This window comes from Perognathus longimembris, chromosome 9 (genome assembly GCF_023159225.1).
Source record: "Perognathus longimembris pacificus isolate PPM17 chromosome 9, ASM2315922v1, whole genome shotgun sequence".
NCBI lineage: Eukaryota > Metazoa > Chordata > Mammalia > Rodentia > Heteromyidae > Perognathus > Perognathus longimembris.
Genome location: NC_063169.1, coordinates 16,133,043 through 16,151,626, shown reverse-complemented (window position 1 = coordinate 16,151,626; position 18,584 = coordinate 16,133,043). Strand labels below are relative to the sequence as shown.

Sequence of the window (18,584 nt, the reverse complement as noted above, 5' to 3'; positions counted from 1 at the left end):
TCACCCCTCCTTTCTCCACAGGTGCCTAATCTCAATATACCTCTGTGTTCCATTTTCGTGTTCATATATGTTAACCATATTTTCCATCATTCTTCCTCTCCATTTGTTTTCCTTTATCCCAGCCAGCATACAACTCCTCTAACTATGGTTATGTTTTCCTTGAAATAGATAACCTCTCCTCTCCATTCTTAGGTTCTCCATATCGGGACAAAATCACCATAGCAATCCTTCAGCTGCAAGAGGAAGGCAAGCTGCACATGATGAAGGAGAAATGGTGGAGAGGCAATGGTTGTCCAGAGGAGGAAAGCAAGGAGGCCAGTGCCCTGGGGGTGCAGAATATTGGCGGCATCTTCATTGTTCTGGCAGCTGGCTTGGTGCTCTCAGTTTTTGTGGCAGTGGGCGAGTTTTTATACAAATCCAAAAAAAACGCTCAGTTAGAAAAGGTAAATATTACTTTCTTGCAATTCAAAAGACTTATTTTTGTTATGATAAAACACAAATGAAATGATGCGGGGCACTATGATTATCTTTCAAACCAAGGGGAATGCTTAGACCTATGGCTTTTAGTGTCTCCTGTCATTCATCACACATTATTTTTTGTGTGAAATATGTCATATTTCACAAAAGGACTCATGATCATCCCCATGATTTAAAAAAAAATAAGTTGTAGCCATCTTCACAGTGAATGGCTATCTCTATTTCATTGAAGACTGAACAAGGAGAAACTTGGTGAACTTTATTGGAGGTAGTTTACTGGGAGGTGGGTAATTTATGAAGAAGCAAAATTCAGGAATTATTTGGAAAGAACAAAACAAACTCAACAGATACAAAAGATGTTACAAACAAGAGAGTATTAGAATATTTCATTTGACTATAATTAGTCTAGTAAATTTGCAGTTAAAAATCTTAGCTTGAATTTTAGAAATAATTATTAATTTCCCATGATGATGAATGTATGAGAAGACATTGTTTCTTTTATGCCACTTAATATTCTTAAGGAGTCTTTTATTTCCTCATTCCAGAGTCTTTATGAGAGTATGTATCACCTGCAAAATGTTGAAATTTACAATTTTCTTTGTATTTTAATACATGTAGCCATTTGTTTAAACGCTCTTGTATATGATTCTTGTAAAATTTGTGACTTGAGCTGAATTCTATATTTATAGTTCTATATTTTCCTCATTTCTATATACATACATATTTATAAGGAAAAATATAAAATTAATTTTTTTCAGAGAATATGTCACAATTTGTATATAAATCTATAACCTTAGGAGAAATTGGCATTTTAAACTTTTCTAGAACTTTACAAGTTTATGTGTATGTAAACATATATTTTTTGTTTTAATGGAAACCAAGAAGTTTAAGTCTTAATTTTAAGAGCTATATGAATGAGGTTATATTCTCTTTAATGCCTGAAAGGTTTATTAAATTTTATTGGTAAAATAAAATGTAAAAAGAATTTTAAAAATAATATCAAATAGTGTTACAAAGGAATATATTGTGCTACCATTTTTTGAAATACTTGACCTTCTACACTATGTTGGAAAACATGGTTGAAAACTATCTTCCTTGGCAATGAAAACATGAATACTGGCCCTCTTGAAATTTAATTGCAGAATTGTTTTTATTTGATTATAGTATTGACATGTATAAATAATGAAATATTTGTAAATATTTCAAAATATTTGTTATAGAAATGAATATTTTGATAACACATACTGTATATTCTTAAACATTTTTAAATTTTGAAAACTTCAGAATATCGTACAATTTATTTTCCTAGTAGACAAAGGCTGGCTGCTCATGACGAACGCTTGGAATTGTGGCTACTTACTCATTTCTTTTATAATGTCAAGATTGTCTTTGAAATTAAATTCAAAAACAAAATGAAGGAAAAATATTATCTCATCAACTACCACTTTACTACAATTTACCAATAAATGTGATATTTGCTTATTTAATGCTCAGACAAAAAATTATAGAAGATAATTGGATTTTCTAGTGGAATATCAGATCATCGATATGTAATGTTTTACTTAAGATATACCTTAATAGTAAAATAAACAACTGAAGCCTGACAATACATGGTATTCAATTGTCCTTATCTCAAGTTGTGTTGTTCATTTGGTTAATGTAGGTTGTGTCCCTAACACATTATCTTTAAGACTATTCTTTTTTAAACATAAAGAAAGGGTATGATCAGTTAATTTTGAAACTAAGTTTACCTCACTTTTATTAGATACAACCAACTTGATTGAGTTTTTCAAATACTAATTGTACCTTTTGAAGTTCTACATATCTATATGACCTTCTAGAATTACTAAAAGGAAGTTAGCATAGCTTTTTAAGCAGATACAGGTGGTTGATATTGCAGTGAAAGAATACTTGTATCAATATTAGGTATTATAGTATTCTTCTCAATGCTTTCACACAATCTCTTGATAGCTTCCCTAATAAATTCCAAAATCTCTACTTCAGCACAAGAGACCATGCAGGACCTGTTCTGTCCACTTGTACTTTCATCTTTATCTTTTCTTACTTATATTGAATTTTCCATTTCCCAAATTAAATCTTTCATTTTGGGTAGAGCAAAGTTTATCTCTTTTCCTACCTTGCAAATTATGCATTACTTCTAAATTAAATATTTAAAATGGTATTAGAAAGTGGAACTCTGGCTTAAAATGGTAGAGCACTATTCTTGGGTAAAACACTCAAGGACAGCACCCAAGCCCCAAACTGAAGCCCCATGATTCACACACACACACACACACGCACACACACACACACACACACCCCTGCATATTTCCAGAAGGATTCCATAATAAATAGAGATGATGAACATAGTGTATTTTTTACAAGAACAAATAGGGATTTAATGAACAAAATTGACCTGTCTTTTGCTCTTTTTCTCTCTCTGTTTGGCTAACTTGCTCTCATGTTGTCAATATCACTCATTGTAATCTTGTCGATGGAAAATATGCTTTTCTTATGTGAACTCATTTCCATCATTAAGCCTGGGTATCTTTGCCTTGTGAATACTATTTATATCATCATAATTTCTTAGTATATTATTAAATTCATATTTGAAATCTTTTTAGAGGTATCTTTACCATATTAAATTGTTACATTTTTTTTTCCCTTTAGTCCAAGTTCCTAGTGGTTTTTGTTGTTTTGCTTTGTTTTTCTATTTGTAGGATTTCTCTCTCTCTGTCTCTCTGTCTCTCTGTCTCTCTCTCTCCTTCCCTTCCTGCCCCCTCCCACTCTCTTTCATTGCCACGATTAGGTTTTGGCTCAATTTTCAGTATTTCATAAAAAAATTTCCTAAGCTGGAGACTTGAGCTGAGGAGCTCAGGGAAAGAGCGCAGACCCAGAGTTCAAGTCCCACAACTGAGAGAAAAAAAAAAAAAGTACATCATTTAAAAAATAAATTTCTTGAGCTGGGAAGGTGACTTAGTAGAGTGCTTGCTTAGCATGCATAAAGCCCTGGGTTCGATTCCTCAGCACCGCATAAATAAAAAAGCCAAGTGTGGTGCTGTGGCTCAAGTGGTAGAGTGCTTTTTCTTTTTATGCCCAGGACTGGCAAAAAAAAAAAAAGTTTTCCTAAGCTGGATTATTATTTTTAAAATTGAGCATGAGGTATATTTAGTTTTATTATTAATTTTATATCAGTACAAACACAAGTTTCCAATTTATATACATTTATCAAACTGTGGCTTTAACGTTTAACACCTAATATTTTAGAAATGATGAAAACTCTTATGAAATTACCCAGCAAAATTTATTTAGAATCATAGCTGCAATGAATTGTTTCATGTAATCAATTTTAAGTAAGAATGCGTTATTAAGTATTCCAGCTACAGATTACTTTATTACTTTTTCTCTTTTCTCCTTTTCTTTCTTCTTGGGCCTGTATCATTTTAATAATATTTATTATTTTTATTTTAAAAATAAAAAATATATTTATATCTAAGTATACTGCAAGGTACAATATATATCTAGTATAGTTAAGTATAAATTTTATAAAACTAACTTGATAGGTACCCAGTATGACTCAAACCTGAAATCCTAGCTACTTAGGAATCAGTGATATGTAAATCAGTTTTAAGCCATCCTGAACAGACAAATATAAGGGACTTATCTACTTTGTAGAAGCCAGAAGTGGAGGTGTGACTTAAATGGCAGAATGCCAGTTGTGAGCGAAAAAGGCAAGTAAAACCAAAAGGCACTGAGTTAAAGCCCTAGTAGCAGCACATTAATAAAATTACTGATAGGTAATATATGTCAATATTAAGACTTTCCCCAGCAATGATGCAATGATAAAATATCACAATAAAAATAATTAATACAATGAACTCTTTAGACTTTGCACCATTAAATATTAATAGGAATGTATAGTTCTTGGTAACCGCAGTCTCTCTCATATCTCCAGGTTGCTTGATAATTAAGCTTATTATGAGAATTCATTATTTCAGAAGGACAAAATAAAAATGAAATCACAAAATAAAATAGAAATTTGTGGGCCTTAGAAAAATTCAAAGTATGAAGTCTATTCTTTAAGATAAATCACAATTCTATTGTAATTTCTAAAATAATGGCTTTTATTTTTATACAAATATTAATATATCTAAGATATATTATATCTTGTTTATTCAAACTTTTGAGATAAATAGTATTTTTTTCTGAATATTTAGTGTGACCATTTAGAAAGATACAACAAAGGATTTTTCTTGTCTAGATATATGTGAAAAAAATACCAATCTACAAATGTCTTTTATACTTGATTTTCTTCTGGGCTCCCCTTTCATCCGTTGAATATATTGCTACTTAAGGTAATGAATACCAATGAGATTTAGGCACATACATTTGTTGGAAACGTCTTCCTTATTCTTTATGTATTTACAACTTAAACAAAAGCTTTGTATATAGAATTTTGTTTTCTCTGGGTAATTATTATAATATCTTGGCTTCGTAAAATAATTAGAATACTTTAATTTTTTTATAAAAATTATAACATGATTGTGGTTAATTTTCATTTAAAGTGATTTACTAATTACAGAATGTCCTAATGTAAAAGATATATTTTGTCTTTTTCTTTTTAGCAAGAGTAATAACAAACTTAGTTTGATATATTTTGCTAGGGTTACATAAATAATATTTAATTCCTTGTGTAATTGAAAATGGATATTCCTGTTCAAATTGTGTATCTTAAATAGCTTGAACATGAATTATTAAGTTTCCTCAGAAAAAGATTAAATAATAATAAAGAAAATTTTCATTCTATAAATCATATTTGTAAATTTTATTAGTATAAATAGTCAATCAAAATGTCTGAGATAAATTGTTGCCTAGACATTGAAATTTTGTATATTGAATACGTGTATTTGTTCTGAGTTTTCTCTGGGATGGTTAAAGCATGTATTATTCCAATATCTTAGTTGTAGGGTATCTTTTTAAAGACGTCCATTTTAGACTAAGTAATGCTTGCTAATTTCCATGGGTAAACCTTGTGCAAGGTAATCTCTAAGTAATGATACTTCCCAAGTCACTGATGGCTTAGAAGAGGACTTTGAAGGACATCTATGTGATTTTCATTTGTAGTTAGTGAGCAAATATATAATTTGTTTTTCAAATGTATAGAAGGAGGCTATAGATCAGAACAGTAAAACACAAAGTAAATGGTACCATTTGAGGAAGTAGAAAAGTAGAGGTTTTAGATTTAATTGGTAAGGCTGGGACATTATTTCTTTTTGGGGGGGGGCATTATTTCTTATAAACCCATATTTCAAAGCTTCTTGATTCTGCATTTCATAGAACATGTACAGTCCTCACATTTCTACTTAAAAGTTTCTTCACAGTGTTTAAATTTAATAGTAGTATTTTATTAAAAATAAATTTATTCAAGAATGCATGGTAGACAGTGTTGCACATTATCAGTAATGTTTTAACATTTACATTATTATGCCATTGATGCTTATTTTACCAGTCATAAAATATCTCCACTATCCATGTATTCTATTTAATGCAAGACATTTTAACTTCATTTTCTCTTTCAAAGGTTAAAGGTTTTGAGTTGGTTTACAGTGAAGAAAATTTAGCTGCAAGAATAAATTATTATTTATTACTTCATAGTAATAAATAAACTTTGGAAGAATGGTCAATTTTGTATCACATTTATGTCACAGTCATTGAGAACAAAACATCACTCAGTTTCTACAAATAACTTATGTAAGGGCTAAATCGATGACATTTAAAATGTACCTTTACATGTATTTTCGTAAAATATATCAAAGCAAGATGCTTCTCTTCATTTTACTCATGATCTTGCTTCCACATCATCTAGAGGATTTTCATGTCATCTGTCTCTAATAATCATATTTTATTCCTATAAAGAACAGTTTGTACCTAAAATTGTGGCTTGCCAATAACCATTTTGCTATCTAAGTTTTATAAATGACTTTAAAGATTTTAGAAATGTAATACCTCATTAAGTAGAAAACATCTCAGAGAACCACGGAAATGCTACTATCTATATTATGCAGATGAGAAGGAGTGTCTAAAGGACAGAGCTTGATATCCAAGGTCAAACAAAGAAATCCAGTCCAATACTATGTAAATCACAGAATATAAAATGGAGTTTGGATATTTAACATTTTTTTCTTGATTTTTTTCTCTCAAGTTCTATTGAAAAAATATGTAACTTAAGAATTTGGATTAAAAATTGGCTATAGGATTTGATCAATATTGTCTATATCACTATCCAATTTCTTCAGGATGAATTTATGTTCTAGCAAACATAACTCAATTTACTATGTCTGTTTAGCCTTTCCATTCCTTTTTTTAAAAGTAGTTAAATAACTAGAGCCATGAACTGAATTTATTTATTTTTTTACTTTGACTTGCATGTGGCTTTGGATCTTCAATGACTAGCTGCCAGGCTTAGCTGGCTCAACCATTTTATTTTATTTTTTAAAATTATATTTACATTATTATTAAGTGGTTGTACAAAGGAGTTCCCATTCAACAAATGCATTTATAAATTTGATGCATCTTGATCAATATCCCCCTTTTCAACATTATCCCTCATCTCTCCCCAATGAGCTTCTATTTAAGTAGTGTTTGAAGAAATAAGATATGAAGCCCTGTTATTTTAGACAATATGGATAGAATTAGATATTCTTATGTTACTTTCTATCAGCTGGCAGAGAAGGATATTTACTTCATGGCCTCACTTACATGTGGAATCTGAAAGTTTATCTCGAAGTTGAGAGTAGGATGTTTTAGTGGGGCCTGGAGGGAGGGTGCGAGAAGAAGTGATGAGGACAGACTGACCAATGTGTACTGCTCTACACTCACATAGGAGGCAAAAGCTGTGATGTGCTATTGCAGAATGGGGTAGCTACGGATACTAATAATATATTCCATGTTAGGAAAAGCTGGAAGACCACATTTGAATATTATCTGTGTAAACAGTAAATAATAAAGAAGAGATATTAGACTGGTTACAGTATCCCACATTGTATATTTATATACACATGTAGTATTCCCCTTATCAATATGTGCACTTTTCGTGTGATATATGAGCTAAGGATATTAAAATTTCAAAGTTCAGATAATCAAGATAAGTTTTTGTTCAAGTAACTTGACCTAAAAGGCAGCTGTTAAATTTACATAATCGCTATGATTCTTAAAGCCCAAATATTGCAATTACTTTATCTTATTGGAAGAGAATTTGTTTAGCATTAGTTATTTATATGTTTTGAAAAAAAGCAATCGTATGACTATCAGCAACAGTGTGATTATTAGCATGGCTTTTTAAAGTGTATTTTATTATTGTACAAACTAAAATGGTGGTAGCATTTGTCAGACCTCACATATTGGCTTTTGTAGTTAAAATAGAGCAAATGTAGTTATATCCATTTTTCTCTGTCTCATTGTATTTGTAAATGCATTATGAAAATACTGAGTAACTTTCCTTCAAGTTCGAATTTTCTTTATTTTTTATAATATTTGCTTATGCTTATCATCATAAAATAATAAAGCCTACCCATTTATTTTGCTGAGAATGATAACCAAACTTCTCCTGTGTGCTTTGTACCTTAGTATGTGAAAAAATTAAATTTTGCAAGAACAGAATCCCGGTGAAAAAAGCTTATCTGAGACTGGGATTAAAGTAGATTTGAGTAAGGAAATGGTTGTAGGGTGGGAGTTAAGAAAACCGACAGTGTTCCTGTTCCAGCTCTGATACCAATTATATGCCTAACCTTTGCTACATAACTTGACTTGTTAAGTTTTAGTTGCTTTTGCTGTAAAATTGCAGTGATTAAGCAACAGGATCACTTAAAAAAAACCCTTTCTACTTATAAAGTTTTTCCTGACTGCTGAAGGCTTATGTGAATAGCATAACATTTTCAGAATCATAGCTAGAATAAAACTGAATGACCTGATCAAAGTTGCCACATATTTTTGAACATGAGTATTTTAACCAGCCATTTTTCTTTTTGTTGTTGTTTTTGTTAATTGTGGTGCTTGAACTCATGGCCTGCTCACTGTCTCTGAGCTCTTTTGGTTAAGGCTAGTGATCTACCTTTGAGCCACAGCAGCACTTCCAGTATTCTGGTGGTTAATGGGAGATGAGAGGCTCAGGGATTTTCCTGCCTGGGTTGGGCACACACTTGTCAAAAACTCAGATCTCAGCCTCTTGAGTAGCTAGGATTACAAGAATGAGCCACCAGCACCTGGCTAACCAGGCATTTTTCATATCTCATTGCTTCAGTGTGTGTGTGTGTGTATGTGTGTGTGTGTGTGTGTGTGTGTGTGTGTGTGTGTGTGTGTGTGTGTCCCCTGTAGCCTTAGATCAGTTCTGATTTCTGCTCTATGGCAGTAGTTGTTTGATATTGTTTAAAAGGTTGCCAATTAAAGGAATTTAAATCAAAAAAATTCAACACATTACATGGAATGTTTGTTTTCCTTATTTAATATAACCATTACTTCCATAAATATTTGTTATTGTATCTTATCCATGTTTTATTCCATTTTATCTAGTGTAGTTATTATTTAATGAGAACTAACCTCCAATTAATTGCAATTACTATTTTCACTTGCCCTGAACTCATCTGATTCATGATTCTTGGCTACTAAAGTCAGGATGTAACTTAAGGTGTTAAAGAATGGGCTGCCTATCTGTATTCCTAGTTGGCTAAGAAGCTGTTTAAAAGATAAGTACAAAAATGCAGCACATTTTTTGATATGTGCTGATGAATATTAGAACACTTATCAACAGTGTAGGATAGAAGAGTAGCTCAACATCATTTCCATAGAGATTCAGTAAGAACCACATACAAAAATTATTGGGAATTATTCTGGGTGAGAACTGGAGTACTGTTTAGTTAACTTTATAGCATAGCAAGACACATGGCAGATACCTTCATCCATAAAAACACAAATGTATCAGTATACATTTAATAGTAATGTATTTTATGGCTTTAGTGACATTTATTCAACATAGATATGTACTTAAGATTTTGAACAAAGCATTGATTACTTTTTCATCCACTGCTGGTTTAAAAAATAAAGTTGAATTATGTCAATTTCATGGTGAAGCATGTTTCCAACTCAATTTCCAATATTTAATATCTCTGTGCTTCTCCAAATACATCATATATGTATATAAATGCACCTGAAAATTAGGATGTTAAATTATTAACAATTAATGCTTCTGTAATATCTACAATGACATTTATGAAAATATTTACCTGAGAACTGTATATGTGTTTTCTTAAACTCTATATGCCAAAGAGATATTTTTTAAGCAATGTAATTATTATAAAATTCTTTCTTTTAAGAGTTCCATGCTATTTCAAGAATTAGAGATGCATTAATACTGGTTGCTTCATTCACTATTGCAAAATATGAAGAGTTTTACTTATTTAATGCAATTATATATGCTAACAGCTCAAAGATGTAAATTTTCATTTTCAGGAATCTTCTATTTGGTTAGTGCCACCATACCATCCAGACACTGTTTAGTAAACTTTTGAAAGTTACTAAAAGAGGTTTTTAATAATGGTTAGTATCCTTGTGGCTTTCTTTTTTCTTTCTGTAGTTTGTTAACTGAATGTGGAAAACCATTTTTACTGTTGTTTCTATTCTTAGCACTACAATTCTTTATTTGAGGACACTGTGTACACTATCTATTTCTACCCCATCGGTATTTTTTTAAAAATAGATTTTACCTTCCCCACTATCTCCTACCCTTCTTCCCTTTCTCCTTTCTTTCTTTTCCTTCCCCCACTCTTCTACTGCCTGCTTGCCTCCTTCCTTCTTTCCTTCCTCCCTCTCTCCTTCCCTTCTCTCTATTGCCTTTCTTTGCCTCTCTCTTTCTCTTTATTTTCTGTCCTTCCTCCTTTCTTTCCTTACACGTCCCTCCTCTCTCCCTCCCCCTTCCTTCTTCTCCTTCTTCCTTCTACCCCTATTTCTTCATGATAACCTGGGAAAGTCCTGTCAAGTTCACATGAACATTTTAAAGACTTATTTCTATACAACAATAAAATACTTGAAGTTTCCAAATATTACCTGAAGTGTGCAAAACAATGTCTTTTGTGAATTACACCAAGTTAGAACTTTAAAGATGATAGTAAAATTTGACAACATACACTAAGAGTAAGGACTCCAACACAACCCTACGGGTTTTCAACTGGAGATACACTAACAAATCAAGATAAAGATAAAGATAAAGATAGGTAATTTATATTTATATTTTAGAGCCTTAACAGAAGGAGAGAAAGAAGGTGGCGGTGGGGGGGGGGAGGGGAGTATAAGGAGAGTGCTTGCCTTAGTAAAAGAGTAAGTAATATTTTATTATATCTTTAAATCCATTAAATTTTCCTGTCAATTCTAAATTCTCACTCAAATCTAATGGTCATCAAAGTTTTATGTTCAAATTGAATTATTCTCTAAATAACAAATATCTCACTGTGTAATTTTCTTAATAACTTAAAACTATCAGCTTATATTACATGATAAATAAAAAGTACTGCAAGAATTTAGATTATTCAGATAGAAAGTTAAGCAAATTATATTTTGACATTATGCAAATAGGATTACTGATTTGATTAATTGACCTTGACTATAATTTTCATGTAAATGCTTATAAAATAGGAAAAGTCTAAAATCGTAAAGGATTATTAGCTTTTAATTTAAGATAATTTCTAACTTGTAAATATAATTACTTTAAGAATTAAAAATTATAAAATATCAAAGTGTTCTGGGCTTTGGAGAAGGTTCCTCACATTTTAGCATTACAAATTTTATATTTTATATAGTTTCTGAAATATATATGGTTTTATATTCTGAAATAATGCCAGGTACTAAACATTGAATATTCTCAATTTACCAGAAATAAATTGTAATTTCATAGCTGGGTATTTCTGTACATTTATAGGATTTTTTCTTAAGAAAATCCATTCTGTAAAAAAAGAAATAATGTTCTGAAACTAACATCAAATGTTTGAAAGTTCAAATTACCAAGCAAGTATGTTGGGAATTTGAAGGAATTTGTTCAGATTAATGTAAGTTATTGTTGCAACAATATAAGATCATTCACATCCTTTAACATTTTATGATGTCAGTGGAACCAATTTCTCACCATGTTGTATTATCTAACCAATTTTCCGTTAAATGTTTCAACAGAAAGCCAAGACTAAGTTACCTCAAGACTATGTATTCCTCCCCCTTTTGGAGTCAGATTTTTCCATTTCTACCGTGTTGTCTTCATCATCATCTTCATCATCATTATCATCATGTTCTTAATAAATTCATCTAATAGTAGGTATTAAGCAACAAGAAACAGTGTGACCATATTCTGACCACCAAATGACATATAGACACTTCAATTTAAGTACATCTCATAAATATTAGTAGAGTACTATTTCAAAGAATAAATAATGCATAGCAGGGATTCTATAGTTAATGGGCAATTCATAAGCAGCATTTAATCACTCATTACAATTTCTAATAAAGTAATGTTTTCGTTAATTCAATGTTATTAAACAAGCACTGAAGTTTTGCACTATACTTTGCTAAGCTTTTAAATGTGAAAAAAAGAATCCCTTTCAGCAATAGGAATTAGAAACATGAGTTAATAAGAATATGAATAGCAGGATTAATTGTAGCTATTACTAACTTTATCAGTCATTAAAGAGCACATGTATGCATGAAATAGTGTCATGAAAACTTCAGGTTTTTTCTTTACAACTTAGTGACAGACTGTTACATAGAAAACCTGGAAGCCATCAAGAAATACATGATGATGAGTGAAAAATATTGAGAGCATGAAACTAAACTGAGTGAGAATAATGAGCCCAGGGTAACGGCTTTCTAAATAAGGTAAAACTTGAGTCATATGCTGAGGTAAGGGATACAGTTGGAGCTATGTGCAGGATAAAAGAACTCATCTGGGTTTCAGAGCAAGGAGAAGCAAAAGTGAAAAGCAGTGTGTCCAAGCAGAGAAGGCTGTGTGAGAGAAAGGAAAGAAAGAGAGCCTGGAAGGAAGAGGAATAGAAGGGTGAATCACAATTCAAAATGGGAACTAGATAACAGGAGATGTGGATTTGGACTGTTTCATACAGAGGAAACCACTATTAATTTTTCACATTGAAAGACAGATTATCCTGGTAACAGTGTAACCTTGCAGATAAAACACAATAGGCAGAGTTAGGAGGCACACCAAGCAAGTTGTTTAAAGTACCTACGTAAAACAAAACAAAACAATCAAGCAAAAAAAAAAAAAAAAAAAAAAAAAAAGGAGCAGGGTATCTGTGACTCATGCTTATAATCCTAATTAGTAGGCTAAGAAGTGAGGATTGTGGTTTGAAGCCAGCCCAGCCAGGAAAGTCCATGAAACTCTTATCTCCAAGAAACTCATAAAAGTTGGAAGTGGTGCAGGAGCTCAAGCAGTAGAGCGTACTCCTTGAGCAAAGGAAGCAGAGACAGCACCCAGGCACTGAGTTCAAGTCCAAGGAATTGGAGGGAAAAAAAAAGATGTGGTCATAAATATAAAGGTCCCAGAGCAGTGCCAAAATCACGAACCTAGTGTCAGGATGTTGTGTTGGATTTGCAGGTATGAACTGCAAAATGTTGTTTACCTTCTTTCTGAATTAATCTTTGCCTGACACATGCAATTTTAATTAATTCACAATATTGTTATGAATGCCTCAAAGAACCTTGCATTCTAAATATACTTAACACTTCAGTTTTATGTATTTATATATCTACCTAGATAAATATAGATGTATATATGCCATTAAACTTTTTATTTTATATGAATTCAGAATCAGTATAAAGAATAAAGTAGTAACACATAAAGCAACCAATATGTCTTCCCATGATGATTTGATTAGATTTACTTCATCATGTTCTCAAAGCACTTTTTTAGAGTTGTGTAAATTTCTCATTCATGTACACTTGTTTAATCATTTACATCTTTAGTCCTTGTGCAAAAGACCCTAATTTAAGGATTTGCCATGCAAGTTTCAACTGTAATTTGTAGTTGGTTCATGAATATGATTGATGAGTAACTAACCCACATGTATCTTAACCACAAGTAGGAAGAGAGACTAATTTTTTTCTGTATATTATGATCCTGCAATATGAATTAAAAGGAGCCCAAGCCCAAGGTATACAAAAGTTAGACAGGAATGTATTGCAAAATAAATGATTATATAGATATATGTAAAATATATAATCATTTACTTTTCCAATGAGATAAATTCTACCTCTCAAATTGATAATCAAGACTAAGATACTATTTGTTCATAGATGTTTATAATGTGTTAATTTGCCCTATTGTTATTAAATCATGTTTGTTTCTAATCATCATCCATGTTTTATAGGAATAATCAGAAAATATATAATTAACTACTAGATAGTATTATTTTATATTTTTATGTCTGTGTGAGTGCTGTTTTCATTGTTTTGAAATGTGCAATGGAAAAAAAATCCAAGTTTAGAGAAAATTTGCCTATCTCATCCTAAGAATTGGAAAGCAGTACATTTATTTCAACAGTGGATTTCTGGTACAGATATGGATATATTTGCATTTGTCCTACACGAATCAATTTGACATAGTATCATCAGAAAAAAATATAATCCAATATGAGTATATATGAATTACATCCTTACGACCTGAGAGGTTTTGTTTTGTTTTTCTTTTCAAGTGAAAATTTTCTTTAAACTAGACCACTTAGTTGGCATTGTATCAACTATCATGTGTTCTGTATTCAAAAATGTAACCATTTGTGATAACCTATATAATGAGTTTTACCACACCTTCAAGGCTACAATGTTGGCAAGTCTGTTTGTTGAGCATGGTTTTGACCCTGCTCGGGGGCATTTACAGTAGCTCTGTTTTGTAATGTTCCATTTTTCTGTGTTCCTCTGTAGAAGTCCTTCTGTAGTGCTATGGTAGAAGAGCTGAGGATATCTCTGAAGTGTCAGCGTCGGCTAAAACACAAGCCACAGGCCCCGGTTATTGTGAAAACAGAAGAAGTTATCAACATGCACACATTTAACGACAGAAGGCTGCCAGGTAAAGAAACCATGGCATGAAGCTGGGAGGCCAAACACCCAAGCACAAACTGTCGTCTTTTTTTTTTTTCCAAACAATTTAGCGAGAATGTTTCCTGTGGAAATATGCAACCTGTGCAAAATAAAAATGAGTTACCTCATGCCGCTGTGTCTATGAACTAGAGACTCTGTGATCTGAACAGTTGCAATGATCAGACTTGATTTACAAGCATCCTGGATCAACTAAGTTAACACGGGGTTACACTGTTTATCATGGGTTCCTCCCTTCTTCTGAGTGAATGTTACACACGCATTTTTTGTGGCTGGTTTCAAATGCAGTCCAGTGAGAAATTGCAGGTTCCTTCTGAAGCCCAACTGTTGAGAGGAGATGGAATATCAATACCTAATGGGGTAACAAGTAAGAGTCTTTTAAGCAAATCATAAGTACTGGGAATCAGCAAGAATCCTAGTGATACAAGAAACAGTACAGTCTACTGAACACTCGAATAATAGAGGTGATCATATTACTAGCCCCACCCCCACACAGTATAATTATCATCTGAATAGGCAATATGTGTTTATAGGATATGAAAAGTATGTAATGCAAAACACATCTGAATTCCATGACAAGTGGAATATAAAGCCAATCTTCATCCATTCTTTTTCTTCCTTTTTTCTTTTCCCCCTTAATAGCCTGTGTCAATGATTGAGATAGAAATTAACCAAGGCAATAATGTTTTCTTTCTTCAATTTATCAAGGCAGGTGTTTTCATGTGCAACTCTACCAGATTCCTACCTATTTCCCGGATACCCTTCCTTTACCCCACAGTAGAAATTTAACACAAAAGAAGAAAGACAAAAATAAAAGCAACAGTTGTTTCACTGATGCTGTATTAAGGAGATGGTGTTTTTGAAATCCCATATTGTAAAAGAGGGTTCAGTCCTGATGGCTATGTGAAAGACTGAAGCTTTTGTTCTAATATTCAGATGTCAATCCAAACCTTCTAATCTGCTATACATGAGCTTGACAGAGTCTGGGCAGATCTTGGTGAAAAGAGAAAGGAAACTTGCCATCTACAGAAAAGTCTGTGCCAAGAACTTTGAAGTGGACTGCGTTGAATTGGTACAGTCACAACGTTAAATGAACAAAATTCTTGAGCAGTTTTTTTTTCAAAAAAATGTTCAGGTTTATTTGTGGAAATGCAAGATTTCTATGAAAATAGTTTTTGTATGGAAATTTTTGTAATACTTTTTATCAACAAAATAAGAACCTGTGTTCCTGTCCGGGGTGTTGCTGTCAAGCATGAATGGTAGTGCGTGTGCACCACCAACGTTTGGTGAAAACTATTTTTATCAAGAAAAAAAAAAGGAATCATAGAAGAGAAATATTTTCAAGTTAGATAATATAAAAGCTAGGTGCACTACCACCACTGCTTACCACGCCACACCCCAGGTTTCCATGAGGCTGACAACATGCTGTAATGAACAATTGTGTGTAAAACGGTTAAAAAAAAAAAAGACACAGACCTCTTGACAACATTGTGATAACAGTTGAGTGCACACAGTTTGCTGTTTGAATCCAATGCACAAAATTTAAAAAAAAATCATTAAAATTATGTCCATTTTACTTTCAGCCTTGCCTTGGGTTTTTCTCTTGCATGTGTTAATGATTGCTTCTTCTCTTTGCCTTCGGGAAAATATGTAACCTGATGTCTCCTGAGTCATTCAACCTTACAGGCCAGGGCTGAATTACCTGCAGAAAAGAAGATTCAAAATAAATATTTGGATAGATAGATAGAAACATGATAGATTAGATAGATAGATAGATAGATAGATAGATAGATAGATAGATAGATAGATAGAGTGATAAATAGAGTGACAGAGTGATAGAGTGATAGAGGGATAGAGGGATAGAGTGATACTTAGAAAAAGGTAAACCTGGACTGGGATATACAAAGGTAGCTGAAATGAGAAAGGAATTTATAAGAGGTAGCTGAAATGAGAAAGGAAAGGCATTGAAAAAATAGCATTCTAAAATTTCATTGATAATCTAACTTATTCATTGAGAGGTTGTTGGTAATGTTCACTCATATATTTGATGTTCAACTTGTACTCTAAGAATTATTTGCAAGTGAATTATTCAGTTTAGTCAGTCAAAGGAAAAGGAGGATTTAGAATCAATATTAAGAAACAATGATGGCATTTAGATGTCAACATACTACAGGAAACTCTTTTTCTCACCAATTTATTTTAAATTTGTGATCAAAGAAAGGACAAATCCTTTGAAATATTTATTTGAACTCTAATTATTCATAATCAGATTTTATTATAGATAAAAATAAGACACTCAAATCCTTTCAAAATATTTAACATATTACAGTAATAATTTTGCTCCAAGTTACAATTTTTAAGGATTTCACAAATTGTTGCCTAAAATATACAACTCTCACAACCATAATCCTAGCTACTCAGAAGGATGAGATCCGAGGATGGCACTTTCCAGCTAGCCTGGGCAGGAAAGTCCTTGAGACTTTTATCTCCAATTTAAAAACCTTGAAGTAGAGACATGACTCAACCTGGAGGGGGAAAAAAAGAAAGAAAGCAAACACCTAGAGCAGGAAGCCAGATGTTCAATCCATAGTACTGGGGCTGAAGAAAGAAGAGGAAGGTCCTTTAATGAAAATCAAGGAATAGATAACATATAGTTAACAAATTTATTTAGGTTTTAAATAATGATAATTCTTTTAGCATTCAAATTTTATTTTAAACTACTTTTAGGTTTCAATTCTTTATTATTTTTAAATTCATAAGTAGTAGGCAGAAAAATGTGCCCTCACTGATAAGAAGTCAGAAAATAATGATTTATTTTTCTAGAAATGTAGATAATTACTTTTCTACCTTAATTAATTTTGAAAAAAAATCTTCTGTATTGTCATTCTGAAGGTAATGTAGAAAAGATAATGTGTATAATATTGTTTTTTTAAAAGCAAATTCCAGAAAGACATCCACAATTTTTCAGAAATAAGTATTTATCTATCCATTAGGTGACTATGCATATATGAAAGGCTAAGCTTAATTATAAAGAAATCTGAGTTACTTTGAACAATGAAAGAAATTTAATTAATATACTAGAGTAACCATATTTCTCAAAGTAATATTCAAATTGTGAAATGAAGAAGAAAATTTGTTTTTCTAGCCAATAATTGAACCTGTGACTTGAAGTAATCAGTGGAGGCACATACATATCAATTACACAACCATGACCCAGATGAAAGGTTCAATTCTAAAACTGGTTTTATTCTACCTTCATAATTACTTGTTTGTTCTGCTAGAGATAGAATTCTATGGTGAAAATCACTTTCTGTTTGCTTCTGCCTTCCTCTTGCAAATTGGCTTTACTAAAGTAAGCTATTAATGAATATCTGGAAATATGCTTTATTTGCTTCTAAATATCTGTTGAGATTTTCTTTTCTCTTCTTGTTCTGTGTGTGTATGTGTGTGTGTGCACGTGTGTGTGCGCAAGCGTACACCTGCATGTGTACGCATGAACGTGCACCAGTCCTTGGCTTGAACTCAGGCTTGGGTGCTATTCTGAGCTTCTGTTCAAGACTAGTACTCTACCACTTGAGTCACAACTCCACTGCTGTCAGTAGTTAATTGGAGATAAGAATTCTTGACATTTCCTGCCTCTACTCACTCCTAGTAGCGATCCTCAGATCTCAGACTCCTACACGAGTGAGCCATTGGTACCTGGCTCCTTGTTCTTGATTTAAAAAAAAATTGTTTCCGTTCTGCAACTTTTATGGTAGAATTGGGAGAAAATTAGATAAATACCTTTAATCTTTCACTCTGACCTGAAATTAAAAATCCTTTCTTTGAAAAAGAAATAGTATGCTGTTATTTAATGTAGGAAACAAATATAAAATGTTACTGGTCTAATTTGAATAGAGTTAAATAGTAGTGATATCCTGTTTACACTTGAAAAGAATATATTACACTAATATGTTATTCCTAGAAAA

At 32.1% G+C, this 18,584-nt stretch overlaps 1 protein-coding gene across 3 annotated transcripts in view; it reads left to right on the top strand.

Moving 5' to 3' along the window:
• Positions 1-16,099, top strand: part of Grik2 (glutamate ionotropic receptor kainate type subunit 2) — a 533,318-nt gene extending 517,219 nt beyond the window's left edge. The window contains exons 16-18 of one of the 3 annotated variants that reach the window (XM_048353765.1): positions 193-443; positions 11,692-11,826; positions 14,443-14,564. In XM_048353765.1, the coding sequence (XP_048209722.1) occupies positions 193-443; positions 11,692-11,811 (371 nt within the window). In that variant the 3' untranslated portion in view covers positions 11,812-11,826; positions 14,443-14,564. Of the gene's footprint in view, positions 1-192; positions 444-11,691; positions 11,831-14,442 lie in introns of all 3 variants that reach the window. The other 2 variants (XM_048353766.1, XM_048353764.1) reach the window with 2 other exon arrangements.
• Positions 16,100-18,584: the final 2,485 nt, after the last annotated feature.